Source organism: Carcharhinus amblyrhynchos, chromosome 22, assembly GCF_965287045.1.
Source record: "Carcharhinus amblyrhynchos chromosome 22, sCarAmb.v2.hapA, whole genome shotgun sequence".
Classification (NCBI taxonomy): Eukaryota; Metazoa; Chordata; class Chondrichthyes; order Carcharhiniformes; family Carcharhinidae; genus Carcharhinus; species Carcharhinus amblyrhynchos.
The window spans coordinates 15,849,773-15,877,699 of NC_137345.1; the positions used below are offsets into that span (position 1 = coordinate 15,849,773).

The following is a 27,927-nucleotide window of genomic DNA, read 5'->3' on the forward strand; positions in this document are numbered from 1 at the left end:
GCCTACATATTTGCTCTTCCACAACCCTCTCTCCATTTGGAGATCAACAGATGTTTTTTACGAATGGAAAATGATTTCCAGTGGTGTTCCACGGGGATCCGTGTTGGGGTCGTTGTTGCTTGTTGTATATATTGGCATCATGTTTGGGAAATTTGTAGATTTGACACGAAAATTGGCCATGTAGTAAAAAGGATAGCTGTCCTAGTAGTGTTGTTGCCCCTTTTTTATTTCTGAGCTCAACACATAAGGTCTCAGTTGATTCATTTAACATATCATCCCTCCTTATGGATGTAATTGAGTCTCTTCTTTAAATTTTAATGTTTAAAAATTTGATATAAGTAATAACCTTACCAATTTTCGTGCCATCCACAAACTTCTTGATCATACTCCCTACATTAAGTCCAAAGCATTAATGTACACCACAAATAGCAAAGGTCTTAACACCAATCTCTACAAAGAAGAAAGAATTTTTGTCACAGAAACATCCCTCTACCATCAACCTCTGCTTCCTGCCTCTTAGCCAATTTTGGATCCAATGTGTCACTTTTCCTTGGATCTCATGGCCCATACTTTCTTGACCTGTCTGCCATGAGCAACCATATTAAAAGCCTTGCTAAAGTCCATATGAACCAGATCAAATGCATTATTCTCATCAACACTCCTGGTTTCCTCCTCGAAAAAAATTATTAAATTGGCTAAACATGACTTTCCCTTAACAAGTCCATGCTAACTAACCCTAATTCATCTATGCGTATTGAAATGCAGATGTACTCTGTCCCTCAGAATTCTTTCCAGTAATTTAGTGGGGACATTTCTAATCCAAAAAGGCATAACTCAGAATTGGAATAAGCTCTCTGGCATGTCACAAACTAAGGCCTTTTCAGCTTGAGTGCTGAAGGAAACTTGCCAATATCCTTTTAACAAGTCTAACTTTGTGACGCAAGTGAAGATTCTTTGTCCGTCAATTAAGTCCTCCAGGTTAGATATCAAGTATAAGTCTGCTCTACATTAATTTTTCTGTAATCAATGCAGAGCCTTGTTGTGCCATTGGACTTTGGCACAAGAAAAATCAGAAAACTCAATCTGCTGTGGCTCATCTCCATCAGGAAGTGTTCCAGCTTCTATTTAATTTCTTCCTGAACCTTCGCCAATTTTGCAGAACCTAAGCAATAGGGACTTTGTTTTAGAGTTAGAGAATCATAGAAGTTTACACCTTGGAAACAGGCCCTTGAGTCCCACTTGTTCATGCCACCCTTTATTTACCACTAAGCTAGTTCTAATTGCTCGTGTTTGGCTCAGGTCCCTCTATACCCATCTTACCCTTGCAACTGTCTAAGTGCTTTGTAAAAGACAAACTTGTACCCGCCTTTACTACTGCCTCTCACAACTTGTTCCAGACACTCTCCATCCTCTATGTGAAAAAAATGACCTTCTGGACCCTTTTGTATCTCTTACCTCTCATCTTAAACCTATGCCCACTAGTTTTAGACTCCCCTACTTTTGGGAAAAGATGCTGATCTATGCCCCTCATTATTTTATAGACCTCTATAAGTTCACCTTGAGAGGGGTCGCTCCTACATCTACATTGTGTAGACCAGCTGTTATATATGTTGGGGTGTAGTCACTTCAAGGGTGACCCAGGGTGTACTGTGATCTGCCCAGCAACCGCCCTGAGAGGGCACTTGTGACTTAGAATACAGAGTGAGTAAGACTACAATAAATACCTGTCTTCCTTGACATCTGTCTGTAGAATGAGTTCTTCAAGATATTCCTTAACAGTAAAGAATTTAACAGTGGGGCCCTACATCCTGTCCCAAATCCTTCTAAATAATACGAGCATCTTTGTTACGTCACCTCTCCGCTCTGTGTCTAAATAAGAAAGCATTGTGCCCAGCCTCCCTAACATTTCAGTGCTGGTGAACTGTCAGAATTTTGATTTGATTTATTATTGTCACAAGTACTGGGATACAGTGAAAGGTATTGTTTCTTGTACACTTTACAGACAAAACATACCGTTCATAGTGTGCATAGGAGAGAAGGAAAGGTGAGGCTGCAGAATATAGTGTTATGGTCATAGCTAAGATGAAAAGAAAGATCAGGAGACATTTAGAGAGAGCATTATTAGGAAGTTTAAAAGAGCTAGAGTTAAGTTTTATGAGCATAGAATTAGAGGGTAAGCTGGGGCCAGCTCATGAGAAGTCATTACGCTCTGACACCTCTTCCACATTTTTTCTGCACAGCTGGGGGTTCAAATTGGTAATAGTCTAGGCTTTCTTCTCCCACTGTTCCACTTGCCTCCTCTTTCCTCACTCTCTGGCATAACTGTACTTGTTTACCCTCTTCCTGGTTCTAATACTGCTCTAGCATCCTTTGTTTTTTCCTATGGTCTAGAGTTCAACAGAACAATTCACTTCCTCAATCCTATTTGCTACACTTATGCAGGCTTGGGTTTTTTTTAGGATAAAGACATATCCATCCATTGGTATTTCATGGGGAGTCCTCAATATTTCCCTAGAGTATCTCAGAGACATTATTACATGGTGGATCACAGCCAAGTTTTCAGCCATAGTCTATGAGAATGTCTCCAATTCCTCAAGAGAAGTATATCCTTTAAGTAGCAGTACTCCTGAATGCTCTCTGCATCAGATTCAGTTCAGTGCTAACCTTTTCAGCAAGGCTATTGGCTTGTGGGGACTTGTCCAAGGATAACAGTTTATGAATCCTTTATTTAGAGCCTGTCTTGTCAGCTGTGTTTTTTGTCAAGTCCCTTTTGCATGCACCAATCTGATGTACCCTGACAAAACATGTACGTTTTCCCTTTAATTTCCAGAGATGGCCTACTTTGTCACAATGGAAGCACACAGGGTTGTCAATCATCGCTGCTGTTCACAGCACCTTCCTTCTCAGTATGAGGAGGGCCCCCTGTGTTTCCATTTCTACTTTCTGGCCTATAGCGGCTTATTCTCCTGTCACTCTCTCATCTTCAGTCCGATTTGGGAATTTGGATCTGAAAGGAAGGATTTCTCTGGGAAAAGTGTTTGTGGACATGCTCACAGTCAGCCATAATCACCGCTTCATTGGCTTTGGAGACACTTTGCTCTTCAACATGTGGGACAAGTTTCCCACCCAGGTCCTATACAAGGGTACAGCCTGAGTGGGATTATGGTTAATGCAGGCTCAATGGGCCAAATGGCCTTCTTCTGCACTGTAGGGATTCTATGATTCTATCCTATGATATTTACCTAAGAGTGCTTAAACACACACATAGATGTCTAAAACAGTCAATTGTAGATTGATGCTTTGGATAGTTTCAGATTGGATTCAATGATCTTTCCTGATTCTGCATCAAAACAAGTTAAAGATGATCATAGATGATTTCTGTCTTTTCTTCTGGAATCAGCATCTGCCATGCTGACATTGAAGATGTTGCCTGCATTGTGTGGCTGGGGACAAGTTTGCAGGACAGTAAGAGAGAGAGAGAGAGGGTGCCAACTGAGAGTCTTTCTGAACTCACTCTGGAACAAAACAGTTTCTTAAACACAAAGTGGGTTAGCTGGCTCATCACATGATCTCTGCTCAGAAACTGACCAGGAATCCAAACATGGTCATATTAAACTAGCTGCAAAACCAACATTTAGATTATAAAATGGTGGTATAAAAGTGGAGTACCTTCCTCAGTCAGGATTTACTGTCCAATATGAATGATTCAATGGTTTGACCTACACCCAGCTAAATGCACAGGTTATATCTGAATGTGTTGTGAATGCATCATCCATTTATGTTAATGGGCTACCTCTAGTCAGCCCAGGTCCTTACTGATGGCTTTGTAGTTTGTAAGGTGAATGCTTGGCCATCTTAGGTGCTGCCGTTTAAGTCACATTTTAAATGCTGTTGCTCAGCCAATTGAAACATACATAATAGTTCAGCCCCTCAATGATATGAAGCGTGCATTTAAGGCAATATTAAAGGTAGTAAAATGGTAAAACAGGCTTACCTGTTCCAAGTAGAAGCTTTGCCATTTGCAGCTGGTGTGTTGTGGGCATCAAGTCTCTCTTTTATACACTGAGTTTATCATTAGTGCTCAATAATTCCAAACATCATTAACCATATCACTGGGAAAGGGTCAGTCACAATGGAAAAATAACAGTCCTTATCTTCATGCTGTCAGGAATGCTGTATATCCCTGCAGCCATGACTGTGTTCCAGCAGTGACTAAATGAGAAGGGGATAGGCCATCCCAATCTCCCATAATGTGCTGCTTCTCCTTCAGGAGTCAGGGAAGGGTCCTCAAGCACCCAAAGGGAGGAAAAGCATCAGTTGGACAAACCATGGACATCCACCCAGGATACTTCAAGGTTGTTCCGACTTTGCTAAACCTCTCTGGTCTGTGACCAGATCAACTATAGCTGCTCAGGATGTATCACCTGCCCATGAAGAGGAGTTTCAAAGCTCTTAATAAGTCTGAGACCTAAAGAGGGTGACACCAAAGTCATCATGAACAAGATGGCAGAGTTAGCTTGCAGCCTCCACTTCTGCTGTGTGTGTTGGGGATGCACCTAGATTTAGCAGTAGAATTAGATAGATTAGGAAGTTCTGAATTCAACTGGCGGGGCTAGTATCTAATCACTGTTTATCATTTGAGCACTTATCAATATATATTTACTTGCCCTCTTTGTATGTTTTCTCAATTCATTCATGTATGCTCCATCCCTTCCAGGTCCATAAAGGACCAAAGATGGATATCACACCCCTCACTTCTCTGTGTATGGTGCCACTTTGATAAATGTGAAAAACATCCCCCGTCACTAGTCTGCTTACCTCCACTTCTCTCAATACCATTTGGAGAAATCTTTGCCTTGTCCTAGTGGAAAGACAAACTACGTGCGTATTTGTTGGGGATGGCCATGAACCCAGGAGGATGGAAATTTGAAGTTACGAGTTGGCAGTCATTCATTGGCTTGCCCCTTGTGAAATCTGCCTTTCCCTCTCCCCTCATCCTTCATTCAAGGCCAGTCATTTAAATCTGAGAAAATTTCTTCCTGTGGAAAGTGGTAAGTCTCTGGAATTCTCTACCTCAAAGGGTAGTGGAGGCTGGATCAATAGAAGTTTTTAAATGGAGGTGGATAAATATTGGATTGATCGAGGAATTGAGGACAACGGAAAATTGGCACAGAAAAGGAGTTGAAACCAGCATAGATCAGCCATGATCATATTGAATGGTGGGGCAGGATTGAAAGACATGGTGGCCTATTCCTGATATTAGCTCTTGTGTTCTTGTGTTATTGTGTTCTCTGACTGCAACCCAGAGCCTTTTGTTCAGAATGAAGAGGCAGCTCAACACCTTCCTGGAATCTCATTGCTTTGAGAAGCCTCTGGGCCAGTCTAATTGGTTCCTCATAGAATCATAGAATCTTACAGTGCAGAAGGAGGCCATTCAGCTCATCGAGTCTGCACCGACCACAACCTTACACAGGTCCTATCCCCATAACACCACACATTTACACTAGCTGGTTCCACTGACTCTAAGGAGCAATTTAGCATGGCCAATCTACCTAACCCACACGTCTTTAGACTGTGGGAGGAAACCAGAGCACCCGGAGGAAACCCAGAGAATGTACAAATTCCACACAGACATTCACAGGAATCAAACCCGGGTCCTGGCGCTGTGAGGCAGCAATGCTAACCACTGTGCCACCACATCGGCCCCTGGACTATTAGGATTTCAAATGACCACAGCAATCATAGTTCCTGTTATTCTTCAGCTGTTCCTTTAATTGTCCAGTTGTGCTGACCTTGAGCTTCATCAATGTTAGTGGGCCCTCCTCCAACCAGATGTTGTTGCTCTTGGACATTGAGGATGTTGTCTTTCTCCTGAGCTGTCTTTGTGAGAAGATGGAACATACTATGTGTTGCACCTGCACTAGTATCTTTTATCTTCACCCCGCCGCCCACAATTCTCCTCCCATCACCAACAAACATCATCGAGAAACATCACTTTTGAACTTCCCTCCGCAATCCTTCAACTTCCTCCCATTGCCCTGGGTAATGTAACTACAACCCTGCATATGCCTTCCCTCGCAGCAGAGACAACACCTGTCCCCATTCCCACACTGCCCTGAACTTGCCCACCTCCCTTCCCTGTTCAATCTTTAGCCTCCCACCAGATCTTCCACCCCCAACCACAATGATTCCCAACACTGGCAGGACCACAAAATGTTACCCACATTCTCAAGCAGCAGCCTGACAACAGTTAACTCTATCGTCCATGAATTTTGACAGGGTAAGGATGATGGGTCATCTGCCAATCCAGCTGATCTTTGTCAATATTACCGGTGTCACCGTGGACGAATCTGCCATTGGATACATGCTGAAAATCTTTGATAAAAATTGCAATTGGCCTTAAATAATGGAATGGTGACAAATATATTTGCTTGCAACATGTGTGCAAAATGTAAATGTATTTGCTGACCTGCTTGTCTGCCATTCTATTCAAAAGGATTCAGTGTGAGAATGCAAGTTTTTGTCTTAATAATCAGTTATATTTTAATGTTATTAAACTGATCATTGTGATAATTACTTGTTAATGAGAAAACTGGTTGTATGATTAATAAATAATTAGCAGGAAATCATACAGCAGTGCACAATGTCAGTCACATGACCATTTGTCAGATGTACTATTGCAACTCATCAAGCCTTATTCAACAGCACCCTATGAACCCAAGATCATCACCAACTGGAAGAACAAGGGCAGCAGATGCACAGGAAAATCACCACGCACAAGTTTCTCTCCAACTCATACAGCATCATCACATTGAACCAAATCACCATTCCTTCACAATCACTGGGTCAAAATCCTGAAACTTCCTCCCTATTAGCACGTCCATAACATAGGCTGCAGCGGTTCAAGAAGGCTGCTCACCACTACCTTCTGAAACACAGTTTAAGATGGCCAATGACATCCAGAAAGAGTAAAAAACAAAAAAATTCCCTCAGGGAAATCGCAATCTAATTGAAAATGGTGTTTTCACATCAGAAATGAACTGCTAATGAAAATTTCTCCCCACCCCCATGTGTCTCATTGACAATTAATCTGCTATATAACTTATGAATTTCATTTCCTTTTAGGTACAAATGTTAGTGGGCTGCAGAATACATAAATTGGTTTCACTTTCCTTCCTATGTTGAACACAGAAATGCTTTCCCTGGGATGTGCTGGAATGAGTGTAATATCGGATAGCTGTGCTTTGTCTTTACGTCAAAGTTTCGAATGTCTGTGCCTGCCTTAAACTGTTACATTGGAAATGAATTCACGCTGGCGAAATCCTTTCAACTGATATTGTTGTATTTCAATCATTAAAAACCAAACACCATAAGCTGTTTTCTTAATGAACCAATGATTTTATTTTGCTGTTTAACCTGCAATTCATTTAATCTTCAGTTGAGATAAATTAGATGTGGTACATTAATGGTATTCACCCACAAAGTAGTGTCACTTCAGTAATAAAACTGAAGACCAGTTACAGCTTCAAGGGTACCCAACGAAGATTAATGGCAGGCTGGAAAAATAAAGAGTAGTTTAGTGTTCCCTTATTCAACAATAATGTTTCAATATCACATCAATAATATAAAGACATTTTTTACATTAGGTCTGTTTTTTTTAAATTATAATTTTTTTATTGTTTCCTTGTCTTTCTTCTTCCTTAATAACACATCTTCACCCAACTGACCAGTATCTCACACACACACACACAAACACACACACACACACACTTCCCCAATTCCATAACAAGGTTCTGGAACATATATGGAAAAGCAGCTTCAGCTAAAATAAAACCCAGCAACCTTGTTTTGTGAAAATGCTGTTGCAGATGTTTATGATGTCAGAGCATTGCTGTGGGGACTGCAACAGTTCAAGATGGCAGCTAATCGAGGGTAATTAAGGACAGGAAATAAAAGCCAGTCATGACAGCGACACTCAGATCCCAATGAAAAAATAAAAATCACCCCAAAGCAAGAGACCACCACGCATTTCAACCCTACTGATACCCGAAAAATGAATCTACATCCATTTGACACACACATTGTCAGGATTTGATTTTTTTTAATTGTTCGAGGAATGTGACTTTGTTGCCTAGAGCATCAATTATTGCCCACTTCTAACTGCTCCTGTATAAATTGTACATCCAGTCAACCACATTTTGTAAAATTTTACCCAAAGATTCTGAAATCCTGATGCATTACCTTAGGACTTAAGGCAATACTCGTATTTTAAATGACTTCAACATTGATCTTTTTCACAGGATATTTGCTTTCAACTGCTGTATAGGTTATTAAGCAAGCTTACCTTTTACTTTCTCATTATGCCCAGTTGCAACAGTCACAGGAAGGATCAAAGACTAATCCAGGAGCACAACTATTCTCATAGGTCCTTCCATTGACACATTGATAAAACTTGTTCTTGTCTTTTGGATCAGCGTAGGTACCATTAGCTCTGCCAGCGCAGAACCCACTTCCGCCACTGCTGCCGCCGCCAGTTCCGCCACCACCACCACTGCTACTTCCACCACCACCTCCACCACCACTACTACTAGGGACTGGAGTAGGAGGAACAGCTGGTGCCAGTGTTGTTTTGGATGGAACACAAGCTAGAAGGAAATAAAATTCACAAATTCATTCCTTCAAAATTAGTAGCAAAAAGAGATGAACATTGCAAAGTCATGAGTTATTGCTGCTTAGAAAATCTCAGATAAGGCTCAATTGCTTACAGTATCAGGAACAAACCCCTTGCAAATTCAGTCCAATAAAGGCTCCTGACAAATTGTTATTACATATCCAATTCTGTCTGCAGTCTGTTTGCTGGAATGCAAGTTTTGACACATGATTTAATTATAGTTTCATCTTAAATTCAGGTTACACAAAATAGGGCAGCGCAGTGGCACACTGGTTAGCACTGCTGTCTCGCAGCTCCAAGGACCTGGGTTTGATTCCAGGCTTGGTTCATTGTCTCTGTGGAGTTTGCACATTCTCCTCATGTCTTCGTGGGTTTCCTCCGAGTGCTCAGGTTTCCTCCCACAGTCCAAAGATTAGGTTGATTGGCCATGCAAAATTGCCCATTGTGGTCCTGGGATGTGTACAAAGAACAAAGAACAAAAACAGCCCGGGAAACAGGCCCTTCGTCCCAATAAGCCCACGCTGCCATTTTAACATTACCAGTACCCCCTCCACTCATGACTCTTATCTATGTAGGTAAGAGAGATTTGTGGGTTTAATGTGGGGGGTAGTGGGGATAAGGCTGAGATGGGATTGTTGTTGGTTCAGGCTCGATGGGCTGAATAGCCTCCTTCTGCACTGTAGGGTTTCTATGATTCTATGAAAATGTGTGGCAGATGTTATTGAACCCCATCTGTTAATAACTTAATGAATCACAATACATTTATCTTTTAATTGACACAGTAATATAACATACAACTTCAATTTATTCAACTATCAACATGCACTGGATGCAGCAGCCAGTACAGATTCATGACTTGGTCTATTATTACTTTTATTAAGAAGCATTATATAAAATATTAATTCATAAAATCCTCAGCTGTACCCTATATTCATGTGTATTAACCTTTTTCAGAAAAGACATTTTTCGCCAGTAAAGGACACTGGTTTGCAGCAACTACCACGTTGCATTTGTGAGAGATACAAATTGCTTTTTATCGAGACCAGGAAATCTTAGAGTGAGGCCAAATAATCCAGCTCTGGTGAAACGATACTGGATTTTGAACAGTCAAAGATAGACCTCATTAGGGCCAAGACATACTCCAATTCTCTTACTTCTGAAAACTCTCTCATCAAAGCTGAGCTGTTGGTGATTTGAAAAACCCACCACAAGAACTTATTGCAGCAAATTTATAGTAGTCCAAGTAGAATGCCACAGTCACCATGGGAATAACGTGAAGGACCATCAGTTAATGTGGACCAGGTCTCTTCAGCTACAAACAAGCATATGGTCACGTATGGTGATTTTCTTTTCAGTGACTCTACTTGTTACTTGGTCAAATGTTTAAAAGCTGATATTCAGAAGAGATTTCTTTTTTATGTCTGCTTGTTGGGTAGGGAGTGTGTTGCTGGACTGTGTATGTTATATATTGCTTGGACTGCTGAGAAATGATTCCTAACCTATTGCCATGTACAAATAATGACTGCTTACAGATGTGCATATCTGGGTATTTCTTTGCTGATTTTAGCAAAATTCTCATGCTTTGGGGTGGCACGGTGGCACAATGGTTAGCATTGCTGCCTCACAGTGCCAGGGGCCCAATTTCAATTCCCAGCTTTGTTTGTGCCTGTATGGAGTTTGCACATTCTCCCCATATATGCATGGGTTTCCTCCGGTTGCTCCGGTTTCCTCCCACAGTCCAAAGATGTATGGGTTAAGTGGATTGGCCATATTATATTGTCCCTTAGTGCCGGGGGATTAGCTAGGGTAAATGAATGAGGTTATGGGGATAGAGCCTGGGTGGGATTGTAGTCGGTGCAGACTCAATGGGCTGAATGTCCTCCTTCTGCACTGTAGGATTCTATGATTCTATGATTCATTCTTGGTCATGTGACCTTTGCATCATCATTATGGACAGTGTTCTTTACACTGTCCCACACATTAGACCTTGCCACATTTATACTACAGAATGTGTGTAGTTTATGCATTAGTGAGTTGTTGGACATATTTGCTCATTTTAAATCTTTTGAATAACTTTGGCATCTTTACGTGAGTGAGTTTTAGCAATAAAGCCAACTCTTTAATTGTTAACTTGAGCCTAGCTAGCTTATGGTATGCACCAAGCTATAAACAGTTAAATATATATTAAATTACCTCCATTTTAAATTCAAAAATTGTTACAACCAACTCAGGAATGAAACAAAAAGAGGAACCAGTTTACCGTGACAACACATAAGCATGTTTCAGTATTTTACTGTGTGTCTTATTGTGTTTTAGGAATTTTATGCTTGTAGATGCTTAACAATATTTTACTTCTTGGATTTTTTATTTCATGGGATGTGGGCACCAATAAGGTATTTATTATCCATCACTGATGATATTTAAGTGTCAGTTACATTGCTATGGGAGCCACATGTAGGCCAGACCAGGTAAGGATGACAGATTTTCTTCACTAAATGGCATTAGCGAACCAGATGGTTTTTATGATAATCGACAAGGGGTTCACAGTTGTCATTAAACTTCTAATTCAGAGTTTTATTTTAGTTGAATTCAAATTTCACCATCAGCCAGGGTGGGATTCAAACCTGGGTCCCTGTGCCTCTGGATTACTAGCCAAATGACAATACCACTATGCCCCTGTCTCCTCTTAATTTCCATGGATCTAACATTGTTGAAATTGTAAACATTTAGGGGACTCCAAGTAATTGCTCAGTTATATTAGTTACTAGTCGCTGTCAATGGATTTGTAGCAGAAACAAATAATCTGCTCCAAAAAAATAAAGAGCTCTGATATTTACTTGAAATTCCAAGTCCAGTGTGCAGCGCATTAACGAGAGGATAAGGCCGTTGGTTGCAGAAAGAACCAGAGAAATCATCCATAGCTAGAGTCCACACCATGGCTCCTCCAAAGTTGTTCTTTTTCAGCCACTCAGCCTGAAAGACATTGTTCACAACTTTAATTCACAAATCCTTGTTTGCAAGCAATTTTTAACTGAAATAGAATTTATTCTCCTCCCCTTGTTTTTCCTCATATATATTAATGACCTAGACCTTGGTGTACTGAGCACAATCTCAAATTTTGCAGATGACACAAAACTTGAAAGCATTGTGATCTGTAAGGAGATTGTGCAGGGCTTCAAAAGGCCATTGGTAAATTGGAGAATGGCAGAGAGGAGGCAGGTGAGGTTCAATGCAGAGAAGTGTAATTAGTTTTAACAGAAAGAACATGGGGAGACAATCCAAACTAAAGGGCCTAACTTTAATTAGGGTGCAAAAGCAACAGGCCCTGTGTAAATATGCGCATAAGTCATTGAATTTGACAAGACAGGTTGAGAAAGTAGCCAATAAAGGATAGAGTAGCCCAGATTTCATAAATATGGGCATGTGGCACAAGTGCAAAGAGGTTATGTTTAACTTTTATAAGTCACTATTGAGACACTGGTCCTTAACACATACAATATTGTGGGCTTTAGTAATAGGGATATAGAGCACAAGAGAAAGAAGATTACTCTGTACTTGCATAAGTCATTAGTTCAGCCTTAGATGGAGTATTGCATCCAGTTCTTGTTGCAGCACTTCAGGAAGTACATGAAGGCATGGGAGGGTGCAGAAAAGATTCACAAGGATGGTTCCAGGGATGAGGAAGTTTACTTATAATGATTATGAACATATATGGGAGGAAGTGGAACTATTTTCCCAATTTTTCAAAGATTGCTGTGACTTAATAGATGTGTTCAAAATCATAAGGGGTGTGGATAGAGGGGTCTAGTCAGCGGGGGCTGGATGTAGACAAACTTCTCACTCAGAAAAAGGATCAAGAATGAGGGGGCAAGATTTAAAGTGATTATTAAAGGAACCAAAAGTGATGCGAGGAAAAACATTTTCACACAATGAGTGATTCGGCAGTGGAATGCATTGTATGATGGAGGCAGGTCGAATTGGAGCATTCAGAAAACTGTTATGTGTAAAGAAAGAATGTGCAGGGCTACAGGGAGAAAGTAGGGGTTTGCTACTAGGTGAATTGTTCATTCAGAGAGCTGGTATAGCCAAAATGGGCCAAATAGCCTCCTCTCTACCATAACAAAATCTGTGATTCTGTAAAGATTTCCCACATAACTGAATATAGAAAGTAGCTTCTAAAATTGTGTAAATGCCCAAAGGTCCTCTGCTACCTTTGCATGAAAATTATTTCATTTGGCTTTGGTCATAGATCAGGAGGACACAAAAGTATTTACGCAATGTCAATTAAAACCGATATTCCAAATATCATTGATATTGCTGTATTAGTATCTGGGAAGTGAGTCACTTCAGAAGACATCTCTATTTCTGTGATTGACTGTATCTTGGCTACAAAGAGGTGTGTTGATTGAAATATGAACTTTCCCCAAAACTCTTGCATAAGGAAATAAATTAGAAATAAAAATAGTCGTTAAAATACATCAAACAAGATAGGTGGGATCTTACGGCCTCGCTCATTTCAAAACCATAAAATCCCATCCGAGGTCAACAGACTTTCCCATGTTCTGCCCCTGGCCTGCTCTGATCCCCGTGGGGCACACGGGCCGGTAAAATTCCAGCCATCAATATTTCATCCATGATGCATGCTCCACTAATAGTACAATGTTCCTGTTATTCAATTGATGGATATACCAAGATTCTAATACTGACTGTGACAATCTAACTGTGTTTCACAATAAATATTGTAGCAAACCACCAAATAGGAAGTATAGAATATCACTTTGTCAAAGATACCTTGTCTGCAAAGCTTTTCACATTGTCATATCCAACCCACGTATTTCCTTTATAACCATATGGAACCACCTGTGGAGCATTCCATGCTGAAGTACCACTTTTTAAAAGTGAGCAGATCTGTAAGAAGAATGAGACATTAGGTTTCATAAAATCAGTGGCCACAAAGGATCAATGGTTTGCAACATTCCCAAGATAGACTGACAACATTTCTCACTTCACTTTTTAATGATTTATTCAGCTATCATTTCATCATAATTGTTCCTGGCAAAGGCTGACTAATCACTTTATTCAATGATTTGGCTGGAACTTTGCAATTCCCGCCCAGGCGGTTTTTCTGCAGAGGAGGCAGATCACCATTGACCACTGACGGGATCTTCCAGTCTCACTGATATTGTTGACATTTTGCAGAAGATCCTGCTGCAGGAAAGATCAAAAATCCTGCTCAATTCCTCACATTGAATCTTTCTGGCCTGAGGCATTAGAGGAGCCAAAGAATTCATTCATGAACACACTGAGATTGATTTGCGTATGTAAAATCAACACCAGCTTGCTTACCCTTCCATCAATGTGGAAACCAGTCATTAGTTGTCACACAAGCCACTGAAGATTGATTGTAATCTTTGTACAAAATCCCCTGGAATTTTCTGCAGGGAGGGAGGTTGAGGATGTGAAAGGTTTTAGCCTCTATTTTACCTCCTTGTGCATTTTCCAGCCAATGGCCAGAGTAAGACAGTCAAACACCTTCCGATGATGAAGAGTGTGACATTGTCTCTGTTCATGATGACATTCATTGCAGCTCCTGTTCCTTTGGTACCTGAGTTGAGTGATGCCATGTGTTAATGATGCTGGCAGAGGCAGCAGGATCTTCATACAAGGAACAGATGATCAGCTGGAGGTGTCTTTGATAAGGATGTCAGAATGCATTGGCATAAATTTAACACTGGGCCATCCTGGATACTTTTATCACTTGAATGGCACAAGGTAGTAAGTAGACGTTTTTAAAATATATTCAAACACGTTGCTTAATCTGCCTGAGAATGTTCATACAATTGAGTTAATGTCTCACAGTAAAGCTTGAGTTTGTTGGTGTGATAACTCACATGAGTTCCATGGGGAATCACGAATTGATCTCCCTGTGGGGGTTATTGAATGTGAGCTCCCTTAGTAACAGGCAATGACCTGCCCTTCTGGATCTCATCACTTGTAACCTTTATAAGGCAGACAGCAGGAAGGGCTGAAGAACTGTTGCCCTGGCTGGAATGCCATGGAGCAGTGGCTTATTTTTATGCTTAATAATAAATACTGTTCCTTTCCAATTGGGCTTACTGAGCTATTACAGTTTCATAGAAACCCTAGAGTGCAAAAGAAGGCCATTTGGCCCGACACCAACGACAATCCCACCTAGGCCCTATCCCCATAACCCCACGTATTTACCCCACTAATCCCTCTAACCTACACATCCCAGCACACTAAGTGGCAATTTAGTATGGCCAATGCTCCTAATCTGCACATCTTTGGGCTGTGCACCCAAAGGAAACTCATGCAGATATGGGGAGAATGTGCAAATTCTACACAGACGCTGACCCAAGGCCAGAATCGAACCCAGGTCCCTGGAGTTGTGAGACAGCAGTGCTAATACTCTGCCAGTGTGCCATCCCAGTTGGGATGTAGAATCATAGATAGGGTGTAAAATTCAGTATTTCGTTGGTTAGTACTTTTGAATATGAACTCCTATGGAATAAAGAATGTAGCTCAGTATCAATACCTCATAATAGGACAGGATTCCAGCCTGTTTCGTGTACTTCCCAGCTGGTCCACCGCCGACTGATGGTGATCCGACCCCAGTCCTGGATGAGGTCAGTTTGAAGGTGTGGCCATATGAAGCAAATCCAACATTCAGTTTCTCCGAAGGAGCTCCATGATCTCTCCAGAATTTCATCGTATAGTTCTGTAGAAAAAACATGAAATTACCCGTTAGAAACATTTGCCAAGAATCAGGTTGAAGATGGAAATAATTAGGATGATTGGATTCAATGTCCATGAACACTTACCACATTAAAGTAAAGGTTGGTGTAGCCTCTGTTATTTGGAAGAGGAAAAAGAGGACTATTTTCTCCAGTGACGCTATTCCAGGGTCCAAAGAAATCGTATGTCATCACATTGAAGAAGTCCAAGATTCTGGATGAGAAGAGGCCTGAGTTATACTGATGCCCAGTTCTCTAAAATAAATGGTAATGGTCTAACTCATTAAAATAATGAGCTATGACATTTAAAATGGCAGAAAATAACCAGGGATCTTGCATTTATATTTGACCTTTTATGGCCTCAGAATACCCCTAAACAGTTTGCAGATGATGAATTACATTTAACAGGCTGTCACTGCCAAATGGAGACAAATGACCAGCGAGGTTGATTTGCTGCTTTTGGCTGTAGAATAAATATTAGCCAGAACAAGGCCTTTTACATTTAGTTCAGAGATTGGATTGGACTTCAGGTTAACATCACATCCAAAAGATGGCAATGCTGCACTCCCTGAGCATGGCACTGGAGTGCCAACTGACAACTCAGTTGTGGCTTGAACCCACAATTAACTGTTTGACTCAGGGCCGAGAGTGCTACCACTCAGCCTGCACTCAGACATTTGTGTTTCTATTGTGCATTCAAACATTTCATGTCTTTGTAAAAGAAACCAGCACCCTGTTTATGTGGAAAAATTGGAGTCTTGGGCACTGACAGCCGAACATATGCCCAACACAATGTCAAGCAAGCTTTGAAACAACCAGCGCTCACCTGCACTGAAACTGTAAAAGGTGGTACATCATTCAAATCCTTTCTTCTATTATTCACCTCCTGCTTTTTGTATTTTATTATTCATTGAAAGAAAGATACATTTGTACAACTTTCTGATCAGTAACCAAGCTGTGAATACAGCATAACTGGGATATTGTCAGGCAATGACCAAACTATCAAACCCCAAACACTGCAAGAAGCCAAGCTCAGATTCAGGGAGGTAAGTTCAATCCCTCTCTATCTTCAACTCCCCTGAACTCTGTCTCTCATTCTTTCACTCTTTATCCCTCTCTCTCTACTCCCTCTCCTCTCTCTCAACATTCACCCTCTTCTCTGTCACCTTGCTTTAAGAACTGGCAGAGTTAGACAAGATTATTTCTCTATTTCGTTGCCAACTTTCAGTTTTACAGGCATCACACAGCAAACTAATTATTATTGATGCCTAACTTTGACACTGAACACTGGTAGGCAGTTAACTGTGTAGAGATTGAAAGCAGAGCCCAACTCTATCTTCACATTATGACTGCGCTCGCCTCAAAACCGGAAAATCCAACTCAATGTCAACGGATCATTCCATGGGCTGCCCCTCTCCCACTATGATTCCTGTGGCAGGTGGCATGGGAAAACTTGCCCAAGTTATTCAGGATTATGGGACAGCACGGAAATACCAAGAGCCTCTAACATTGCCTCAGCTGGATTCAGCCAACTCAAAATCAACTGGAGGTTGAATGGGGGACTTTCCAGGTCTGGATGGTTCAGTTGCTAACTAATTAAACTTGCTGAACTAGCAGGAAGCACAACATAATTATCTCCATAGACAGTCCTGTGCAACAAAACATGGTACTTACTGTCCAAGCTTAGGAACCTGATATCGCATATGAACGTGACCCGGTGCAGCAGAAACTGCAGCTGAAATCAGCAGTCTGGATTTTCCAGAACTTTTCGCCTCTGCTTTGAAAGCTGCCAACATTTCCTAGAAGTTAAAAATGCACAAAGTTTCTCTTAGCGCCAGAACCTCACCATATGGAGGGTTTCGAAAAACTATAGTATTGTCCATCTTCAGATGTACTCATGGCCAAGTGTCTTACAATAATGATCTATAAGTTCCAGGTTCCCTAGCGTCAGTTTTGGGTGGGCCCCCAATGCTGCACTGGGGAATCCCTCCAGGAAGTTCCCACATAAAGGTTTACCCAGCAATTGCCCAGAAGCACTAACTTCCTCTGGATAATTGTGCTGAATTGGGAACCATGCAACAGAAGTGATTTAACTTTCAAACCTCAGATCGTTCTGCTAGTTTTATCCTGAAAGTTGTTTAGAAAGAATTCGAAAAAATAAAAATCACTTCTAACTCCAAAGAAACTATCTAAACCACCAAACATCCACCCATCCCCACCTCCCACCTCTGCTCCCATTCAGCTCTGACCCCCATTCCCAGTCTGCTATCAAAAGGGGGCATGACCTACCTCTCTGCACTTTAGTTACTCTGCACTGATTGGGATGGCATGGTGGCACAATGGTTAGCACTGCTGCCTTACAGCACCAGGGACCCAGGTCAATTCTGGCCTTGGGTCACTGTCTGGGTGGAGTTTTCATGTTTACTCCGTGTCAACGTGGGTTTCCTCCAGGTGCTCCCGTTTCCTCCCACACTCCAAAGATATGCAAATTAAGCTGATTGGCCATGCTAAATTGACCTTGGTGTTGGGGGTTAGCAGGGTAAGTATTTGGGGTTATGGGGATGGGGTCTGGCTGGAATCATGGTCGGTGCAGACTTGATGGGGCAAATGGCCTCCTTCTTCACTGTAGGGATTCTATGATGCGGCTGGGGATGTGCTACTGTCTCCCCCAACCTGAGTGTAGAAGATTGGGTGAGATTGAAGTTGTGTAATTACAACAAGTGTAAGTCTGTTAAAAGTGGCAATCCAACAGGTATTGCCACTCTGTGGAAGTTATGGGACAAACTATCAAATCTAAAGATATAGTCAGAGGTACGCCCAGGTTTAAATAAAGCCTAGATCAATAGCTGTTCCTGCACAATAGCCAGAATGGTGACTAATAAGGATGTACTTAAACTATTTTTCTGTGTAACTTCATTTGTTTCACATTCAAATATTCAAAATTTATGTTTTACAAATCCTACAAATCTGCCTTTTAAAGCTGTCACTCTCAATTGGTTAGCTTGCCGATCAGCCATGATCCCACTGAGTGACCAAAAAGTTGGAAGAGCTCAGTGCCAATGTCTGTCCCGGTGTTCCGTGTCTTTGGTGAGGACCTTGACAGGAAATTTACATTTGCAAATAGGATGAAAGATGTCTTAGTTCAGCTAGTGGATGAAACATCTTGTTAAGTCCATTTGGTCCTACCTTTACCAACACGGTGAAGTACAGTCTGCCTTCTGGTCCAGGAAACTCCCAGTCAATATCCAAACCATCAAATCCGTAACCTCGCAGGAAGTCAATCACAGATTTGATGAAAATCTGGCGAGTTTGAAATGTGGAAGCCATGGCGGTGAATCTAGAGGAGAGTAGAATGTTAAACAAGGTCACAAGGTTTCAGTAGTTTAAAAGCTTTGAATCTTTTATAGTTTCACAATATACAAGGAAACCAATTGTAATTTGCTGAAAGAAAATTAAGATACGATGTTGCATTGTTACTTCTGTTGATAAACAGTTGAATCAATCTTCATTGTGTGCATTAATGAAAATTAAGCCTTTGTAAAAATTATGAAATCTTTCCTTATAAGTATCATCTCATAAATATTGTTTGAATTATATTTTGCACACATTTGAACACAGTCACAGTAAGCTCAGTATTAAAATTCTATTATTCTCAAATCTATTTCTTTGACCCTAGTTTATTTTATATTATGAACATTAGGAAAATAACCACTTTTCATGTTAAATATTAAAGGAAAATATTTTCATCTTACTTCTGACTTCCAAACTTCCAGCCTCCAATGGACAGGAGTGTCTTAAGGTTTCCATTTCTGTTGTAAGAATGAATAAATTGTTCTTTTAGGATGAGGAGAATAAGCAAGTGCATTTATTAAATAACAGCACTTTTGAAATTAATATTGTCAAAATTGGGATAGTGAAAAGGGTTGTTTCTTGCACACTGGACAGACAAACATAGCATTCATAAAATACACAGAGGAGAAGGGAAGTAGAGGGTGCAGAATATTGTGTTACAGTCATAGCTAGGGTGTAGAGAAAAACCAGCTTAATAAAGGTTGGTCCACTCAAAAGTCTGATGACAGCAGGGAAGAAGCTGTTGTTGAGTCATTTGGTACATGTTCTCAGACTTTTGTATCTTTTTCCCAATGAAAGAAGATAGAAGAGAGTCCAGGGTGTATGGGGTCCTTTATTATGCTTGCATGCTTTTCCAAGGCAGCCGGAAGTGTGTGTTTTGTATAATAAAAATGTAAATGCCATCTCACTCACTCTAAGTTTCCAAATACAGTGAAAATTCAAGCTCTATCCACAGCCCAGTGTTTCTGCACTTACATTTTGTATGCCACACATGACAGCCTGTTGGAACCAACTTATTCTAAGATACAAGAGCAACATTTAGTACATTTAGCAAGTACAATCTAGCTGACGCTAATTAAATTAACTTCTCTGTTTGATCTACCATTTTTGTTGAATTTGGCAGTGCATTAATCAGCAGAAAAGAACCGTTTAGTTCACCAGCGGCAGTGGTGTGATTTTGCATCATGCTTTTAGTCACTCTGAAAAAAATAATTCTCTGAGGCATAAGGCCTCTGATTCACCACCCCACCATCAACTGAGTACTTCAATCAGCAAGATGCTCCATTTAAAAACCACCTCAGCACCAAGGAGGAACTCAACTGTTCCTGTGCAAAGGGTAACGTGAGTCCCAATAAACCAAGCGAGGACCCAGAACACCATCATCCATCACACCAGACTAATGTGAGTCATGTCTTATCTATTTGAAGGCTCCTGCTATGTATTAATGAAATCTCTACTCTTGCAGGCACATCAGAAGGGCAGCCCTGGTATCTATCAGCCAGCTTAGTCCACCTCAGAGACCAGCACAGCTGACTTCTCAGAAGTGGAAATCAAGGTGCCATTGCAGTTCTTACTAACACAGTCTATAAGTGCAGAGAACATCCTCAGTGGGACAGTATTAGAAAGGCCTTGGGGTCACAGTCTTATGAGCACTTCACTCTCTCAGATCCACAGTAGACAGAGACATGGACGTACATCCCAGAGTGCCAGCCCTCGAAAGGTTGCTGAAGGCCAGAAATCTGCTGCGTCCCAGTCAGACGAAGAGCCTCTGTATTCAGGCATGCCTCAGTCGCTGGAGTTCCAAAGGCGAGATGGGTACAGGAGGCCTCCCATTCACTGACTCTGCCTACACTTCCCATTGCCTTGGGAAAGCAGCCCTCATAATCAAGGACCCCATGCACCCAGACATATTTCTTCTACCTTTTTCTGTTGGAATAATGATACAGAAGTCTGAGGTCACATACCAGCCGATTCAAGGACAGCTTCTTCCCTGCTGCCATCAGACTTTTGAGTGGACCTTCCTTGCATTAAGTTGATCTTTCTCTACACCTTAGCGATGACTGTAACAATACATTCTGCACCCTCTCTTCTCCTTCTCTATGAGCAGTATGCTTTATCTGTACAGCACACAAGAAACAGTACTTTCACTATATCCCAATGCACGTGACAATAATGAATCAAATCAAATCAAATCAAACCAAATCAAAAGAAGGTATTGAATGACTAATGGAGGAGTTCTACAGCCTTCTCCCTGAGAAGATAGTGCTGGCGCTCAGAGGCAACCAGATCAACACAATGAGGCTGGCAGCTGCACTAGAGACATTTGTCCTGCACTGGTGCAGAATATTCAGCCATCAGTGCAATGTCAGAGGATTGTGGGGCTTCTCAAACTCACTCCAGCTTCCTCTCTCTGTTATGAAGAAAGCCCAGGACCTTGGGTCATCCATTGAAAAGAGGATCGGCCGGTGCACATCCCTTATCCATCCATCCAGGTGACTTCAGAATTAAACAACCCCACTCCCCTATCTGAATCTGAACCCTCTTTCTGTGACCACTTCAACTCCAGCTCTCAGGCTGAGGAGGATGGCACTGTCACGCAGCAACACCTTAAAGCAGGCCATGGCATCCTCAGCCATCAAGAAAATGCCTGCCAAGGTCATCACAGACAACAGTGTGGTGAGTTATTGAGCATAACTTGTTCAGCTGTCAGACTGAAGAAATGTTAATTGACTTGTAGATGAAAGATCTCAGCTGCAAAGGAATATTCATGGCTAACCTGCTTCTGCATTAGACTTGACCTTGTCAGTAATGAATTTGGAGACTCCCCTCCTGCCCCACAACTGAATGGAACATTAGCCCATGATGACTGACCACCCATACAAAGCACTCGCCCCGGCATTCCTTTCCAGTGACAGGACCCACCAAGAAGGCAGAGGCAGGAGCAAAAGAATGCAGCATCATGAAGGGTGTATTTAAACATAGAATCCCTACAATGCAGAAAGAGACCATTCAGCCCATCGAGCCTGCACCGACAACAATCCCATCCAGCCCCTATCTCTTAACCCCATGTATTTACCCTGCTAATCTCCCTGACACTGAGAGGTAATTTAGCATGGCCAATCCACCTAACCTGCACATCTTTGGACTGTGGGAGGAAACTGGAGCACCCAGAGGAAACCCACGCAGACACAGGGAGAACATTCAAATTCCACACAGACAGTGACCCAAGCTGGGAATCAAACTTGAGTTCCAGGCCCTGTGAGGCAGCAGTGCTCACCACTTCTGATGCTTTCCTCCCCTTCTGATGCTCAGACTCCACCTGCTTCTGGGCTCAAATGTTCCCATGTTGTAAATGGTATCCTCGAACAATCACTCCACTTTGGGCAAATGTTGTAGCCTGGTGGATTGTTTGCTTTACTGAGGCCTGATAATGATTTGCAAATGTATTAAAATAAGATTCCCAACTTAGCACAGTGGTAACCCTGTTATGCTACTAGTGATGGGGAGGTTGGTAGGCCAATCGTGTCAGGGCTTCCGCTGATATAAAACACAATTTGAACCACTTGTGAGGTTTTCCGCTCCTGTCATTATTCACACTAGATGTGAGCGAGGGCAGAAATTCCCTGCCAAAGTATTTTTTCTTGTTTATGTGGTACAACATGTTGCTATCAAGATTATATCAGCCATTATCAGACTCATTGGGCATTGACTCATCTCTGTCAATGGGACACAAATCAACATAATCCAATTTCACCCATTCATCAACTATCTGACTGGGTATATAATTCCATATAATTTGGCATAATGAACAGAATATGAAAAGGACCTCAAACTCTACATTGCAAGTAGGTTCTGATATTTATAGAAAAATTATACTTGTTTTTAAGGCTGTTGAATGAGTGGTAGAGAGTCGCATCATTCGCTTCAGTGGTGGTGATTTGATTGTCCTTCATCCCAGCGAAAGCGTAGATCAAATGTGTGCACAAGCAGGGATCCACATTCTCTGGTGTGTACTTTCCTGCTCCTGGTCTGTACTGAGCCCAGTTTGTAAAGTAACAAACCAGTCTGTAGGCAGAGCCTGAGAGTGAGGAGAAAGGAAAATCAGCACTGAGCGTCTACTCATTACACATAATTCAAAATAGATCAAAAAGCACAAAGACTCACCCAGTTCCAGGCACGCCAACAAGACCACCACTGTAATAAAGAATATAGAAGTGTTGAAATAATGATCAAAATATTCTAAAAGATTTAAGTGTTCACAACAATGCTGTTAGAATCAATCCTTGGTCAAACCCCTTTCCTCATCTATTTGCTACCCTTTGGTGCGATCAGTGACAGGCATGGGGTCAAGATCTGCACATCCATTGATAACACTTGGCTCTACCACATTCACAACTTCCCCAGCTCTGCCTTTGTGTTGTCAGATTATTTGCCCAGCAATCAGTTTGAGATGAACTATATTTCTCCAACTAATTATTATAAGACTGAATTTATCATCTACAGCCCTCATGTCCAAATTTGCCACAGATTCCTTCTTGTTTAGTGTCTCAGTCTGAACCAGGCTGCTCAGCAGCTCATGTCCTTTTCAGTTCCCATTAAGCTTCCAAGTCCAGATTGTCTCAATCACAAAGCCAAACTATTTTCCAGCTCAGTAACATGGTTACTATCTCAAAACACCTTCAACAAAAAGCATTTTAAACAACTTTGTCATCTTCAAAATCAGTAGGTTAGAAATTAGACTGGTCCATCCTAGAAATGGACCACGGGTCTCGACTAGATCTTTTGGGTGAGCTGTCTGTATCAGTCCTGTGCCTATAGCTTGCTTCCCATAAAGTAGGAATACAGTTTGGTCAATGAGGGAGGGAAGGCCGTGTAGCTCCAAGTGTGTGATGCTCCAGGCAGCATTCCTGTTCCACATAACTCCACAGAAATTGAGTGATTTGCTACATTAAAGGCACTATACAAACTTGGCATATTCTTGCTTTAGTTCATATCCTCTGAATCATTACTTTACTTCAGATACATACTTTTCAACTCACAGAATCATGGAATCCCTACAGTGTAGAAAGAGGCCATTCAGCCCATTGACTCTGCACCAACAACCATCCCTCACACAGGTCCTTTCTTTGTACTTACCCTGCTAATCCCACTGACACTATTGGACAATTGAGCATAGCCAGTCAATCTAACCTGCACATCTTTGGTCCTTGGGAGGAAACCAGAAGAAACCTGCACAGACACAGGGAGAATGTGCAAATTCCACACAGAGTGCCCAAGCCAGGAATTGAACCCAGGACCCTAGAGCTGTGAGGCAGCAGTGCTGACCGCTGTGCCACCATGCCACTAAGTGTTCCACCTAGCTCTGGTTTTGGAAGTATTGATGTAAAACAGTTTAAATGACAAAGGCTGCAAAATGTTTTTTTCAAGTCATTGTGAAATTGATTATGTTTAAGTAAGATCTACAGATGAACCAATTTTTAAATGCACCTGGAAGTATTAAAGTGATATTAATTAAGATTTCCATAAGCTTGAAATATCGAGCACTATAATTGAGATGAATTGTAACACTGCAAAGCACCCCTAACTGGAGTAAGTCACTCACTTCAATAATAGCACTTCCACTGGATACAGCCAACCTTTCACTACGCAGTACAATCTGCCTCAGTCCTCATCTGTTTTGTGGCTTTAATTCCCTTTCAAAGGATGCATGGAAGGATCCTTCCCTGGAAGGATCTTTTTCACTTTCCTGGAATTTTCTCTCCTCCTTTCTTTCCTGTCTCTGCTTTCTTTTTCCTGGAAATCTCATTTTCCTTTTCCTGTTCGCTCTTGACCTTTCCTTTCCTCTTTTGTTTCTTTGAAATTCTAACTCTAGTTTCAGTGGCTCCAGCTTTGTCTTTGCCGATGCTAGCCTGCCCATTTCACACTCCATGTCTGCCTTCTGTTCTTCAGCTTCCATTGAAATGTAGCTGGCCAGAGGTTTGAGGATTTGCATTTTTCTAGCTTTTGAGCAGAAATTCATTTCTAAATATCCATCTCCCTAATTCTTCAATATAAAAAACTTTAGAAGTATCTCAAGGCAATCTTTCTCTATGATGGCACTTTCCTGATATGTGGTCATGTTAAGATTTTTAATATTGTAATGCACAAAGAAATTCTTAACTGGAAGGTTAAAAATACTTTTAAGGATCAATGTGATTTTGCACTTCCAATTCCTCATTGTCGATGATTCCATTGCAGACCCTGCCCTCAAATATTTGTTAAGATCGGGTGGGAAGTGTTAGAATGGCTCCTTGCTCTTTCCACCCATGTTAGCTGACTGCAATTGATGTTTCTAAAGGATTTGTTTACCAACTCAGTGAACGTTCAACTATTTAAATGCTGTGACCGTAAAGGGCACAGACAGGTTTTTCACATGCATTCAAAACACACACACACACACACACACACACACACACACACGCACACGCACACACACACACACACACACACACACACAATGTTAAATTGCTTAAAAGTCCAATGATGCCGATTGTATCAGGATCTTATAGATTGATGTCTTGGATAGTTTCAGACAAGACCTGATGTCCTTTCCTGATACTGTATCAAAGCAACCCTCAGATGTTTATGGACAATTTCCATCTTCCCACAGTCAGCAGCTGCTGTGTTGATACTTAAGATGCTGCTTACTGCGTGTGAATGGTGCACAAGCTTGTAGGACAGTTGGAGAGTGAGGATGCCAACTGAGGATCCTTCTGGTCTCATTTTAACTGACCCGGTAAGAAGTAAATTCTTAAAACACAAAGAGGGCTAGCTTGCTCATCACGTGATCTCTCTCACAAACAGGCCAGTTATCCAAACATGGTCATAGTGAATTAATTTCATGCCCACTATTTAAAAGTTATTAGATTATATGGCTGATGGAGTTCCTTTCCCTGTTAAGATCCATTGTCCAAGATGAATGATTTCATGGCTTACCCCACACCCACCTGAATCTATAGGTTAAGTCTGGACGTGTTATGAATGGTTTAGGAGATGGGCCACGCATCACATTTCAAAAGCTGTTGTTCAGCTTTTCTTAAATTTGTCTACTGGGTCGAGCCCCTCAATAAATGAAGTAATTTTCAATATAAAACGTGATTTCAGAACAATATCAAAGGTAGTGAAATGATAAAACAGGCTTACCTGTTCCAAGTAGAAGCTTTGCCATCTTGCAGCTGGTGTGCCGTGGGCATTGGCTCTCTCTTTTATACACTGAGTTTATCATTAGTGCTAAATAACTCCAAACATCATTAAGTTTATCACTGGGAAAGGGTCAGGCACAACGGAAAAACAACAAGCCTTACTTAACCTTCATGATATCGTTTTCACCTTCCTATGAGTAACAAAATTTCTCCTCTGTAATGTCACCTGATTTGTCGACATTCACTGTAGCCCCAGATTTGTTCTTGCATGGGAAATAAGTAATTGGTGGGAAGGGTCAAGGATCCCATGTCCTTTTAAGGTGGGATCAGGAAAAGCAGGAAAGCTTGTGCTTCAGCTCCAGGTAGGTATGGAGCTTCTGATGGACAGCGTCATGTTGAATTGTGTGCATTCAGCACAGAGTGAGTGAACTAGAGAACAATTCAAAAATCAAACTGATCCTGTAAGATAAGCAGAATTCTAATTTAAATAAAGTATTTCTGCCTTTCAATGTTCCTGATATGAGCTTTTAACATCAGCACAAACATTTTAACCAATATTACAAAGGTTACACTTTCAACCATCTACAAGGCACAAGTCAGGAGTGTAATGGAATACTCCCCAGTTGCCTGGATGGGTGCAGCTCCAACAACAGAGGCGATGACCTAGTGCTATTATTAATCTAGAAATTCAGCTAATGTTCTGGAGACCCGAGTTCGAATCCCGGAATTTGAATTCAATAAAAAATATCTGGAATTAAGAATCTACAGATGACCATGAAACCATTGTCAATTATCAAAAAAACCCATCTGATTCATTAATGTCCTTTAAGGAAGGAAATCTGTTGTCCTTGCTTGGTCTGGCCTACATGTCGCTCCCGAGCACAGCAATATGTTTGATTCTCAACCGCTCTCCAGCTAGGGATGGGCAATAAATGCTGGCCAGCCAGCAACACCCATGTCCCACGAATAAGTAAAGAAAAATCAAGAGGCATGGCACCATCCAGGACAAAGCAGCCTGCTTGATTGGCACCAGATCTGTAAAATTCAATCCCTCTACCATCGACGCTCAATAACAGTAGTGTGTACTGCAGTGCGTACTACAAGATGCACTGCAGCAGTTCACCAAAGATTCTTAGGCAGCACCTTCCAAACCTACAGACACTTTCATCTAGAAGGACAAGGGCAGCAGGTACACAGAAACACCACCACTTGCAAATCACTTACCATCCTGACTTAGAAAAGTATTGCAGTTCCTTTGCAGTAGCTGAGTCAAAATTCTAGAATTCCCTTTTTTGATTTTTTTTGATCTGATTTATTATTGTCACATGTATTAACATACAGTGAAAAGTATTGTTTCTTACTTGCTAATACAGACAAAGCATATCATTCATAGAGAAGGAAAGGAGAGAACGGAGAATGTAGCATTACAGTCATAGTTAGAGTGTTAGAGAAAGATCAACTTAATGCAAGGTAGGTCCATTCAAAAGTCTGATGGCAGCAGGGAAGAAGCTGGCCTTGAGTTGGTTGGTACATGATCTCAGACTTTTGTATCTTTTTCCTGACAGAAGAAGGTGGAAGAGAATATGTCTGGGGTGCATTGAGTCCTTAATTTTGCTGGCTGCTTTTCCGAGGTAATGGAAAGTGTAGACAGTGTCAATGGAACACGGACTGCAGAGATTCAAGAAGGCAGCTCACCACCACCATCTCAAGGGCAATTAGGGATGGGTAATAAATGCTAGCCAGCCAGCAACACCCATGTCCCGTGCATTAATTAAATAAAAAAGAACACTTTAAGTTTGGAAGAACAAGTGGCAGAGAGTGATGTCTCTGAACCAGTAATCCAGAAGCCTGAGTTAATGCCCTGAAATAGTAACTGGATAAATTTAATTAATTAATCTGCAATATAAAGATGGCTTCAGTTATAATGACCATGAAACTATCGTTGACTGTTGTAAAAACCCATCTGGTT

General features: G+C 41.3%; 1 protein-coding gene across 1 annotated transcript; it reads right to left on the reverse strand.

The window, feature by feature from the left end:
- Positions 1 to 8,358: 8,358 nt before the first annotated feature.
- On the reverse strand, positions 8,359 to 25,984 carry LOC145356945 (acidic mammalian chitinase-like). Its single transcript, XM_080209957.1, has 11 exons — positions 25,960 to 25,984; positions 22,942 to 22,971; positions 22,654 to 22,855; positions 19,179 to 19,235; positions 18,613 to 18,763; positions 17,101 to 17,225; positions 15,514 to 15,640; positions 15,228 to 15,410; positions 13,463 to 13,579; positions 11,509 to 11,644; positions 8,359 to 8,645 (listed from the first exon to the last, which is right to left on the reverse strand). The coding sequence occupies exons 1-11, from the start codon at positions 25,982 to 25,984 to the stop codon at positions 8,359 to 8,361; spliced, it is 1,440 nt and encodes a 479-aa protein (XP_080066083.1).
- Between the last annotated feature and the right edge of the window lie 1,943 nt (positions 25,985 to 27,927).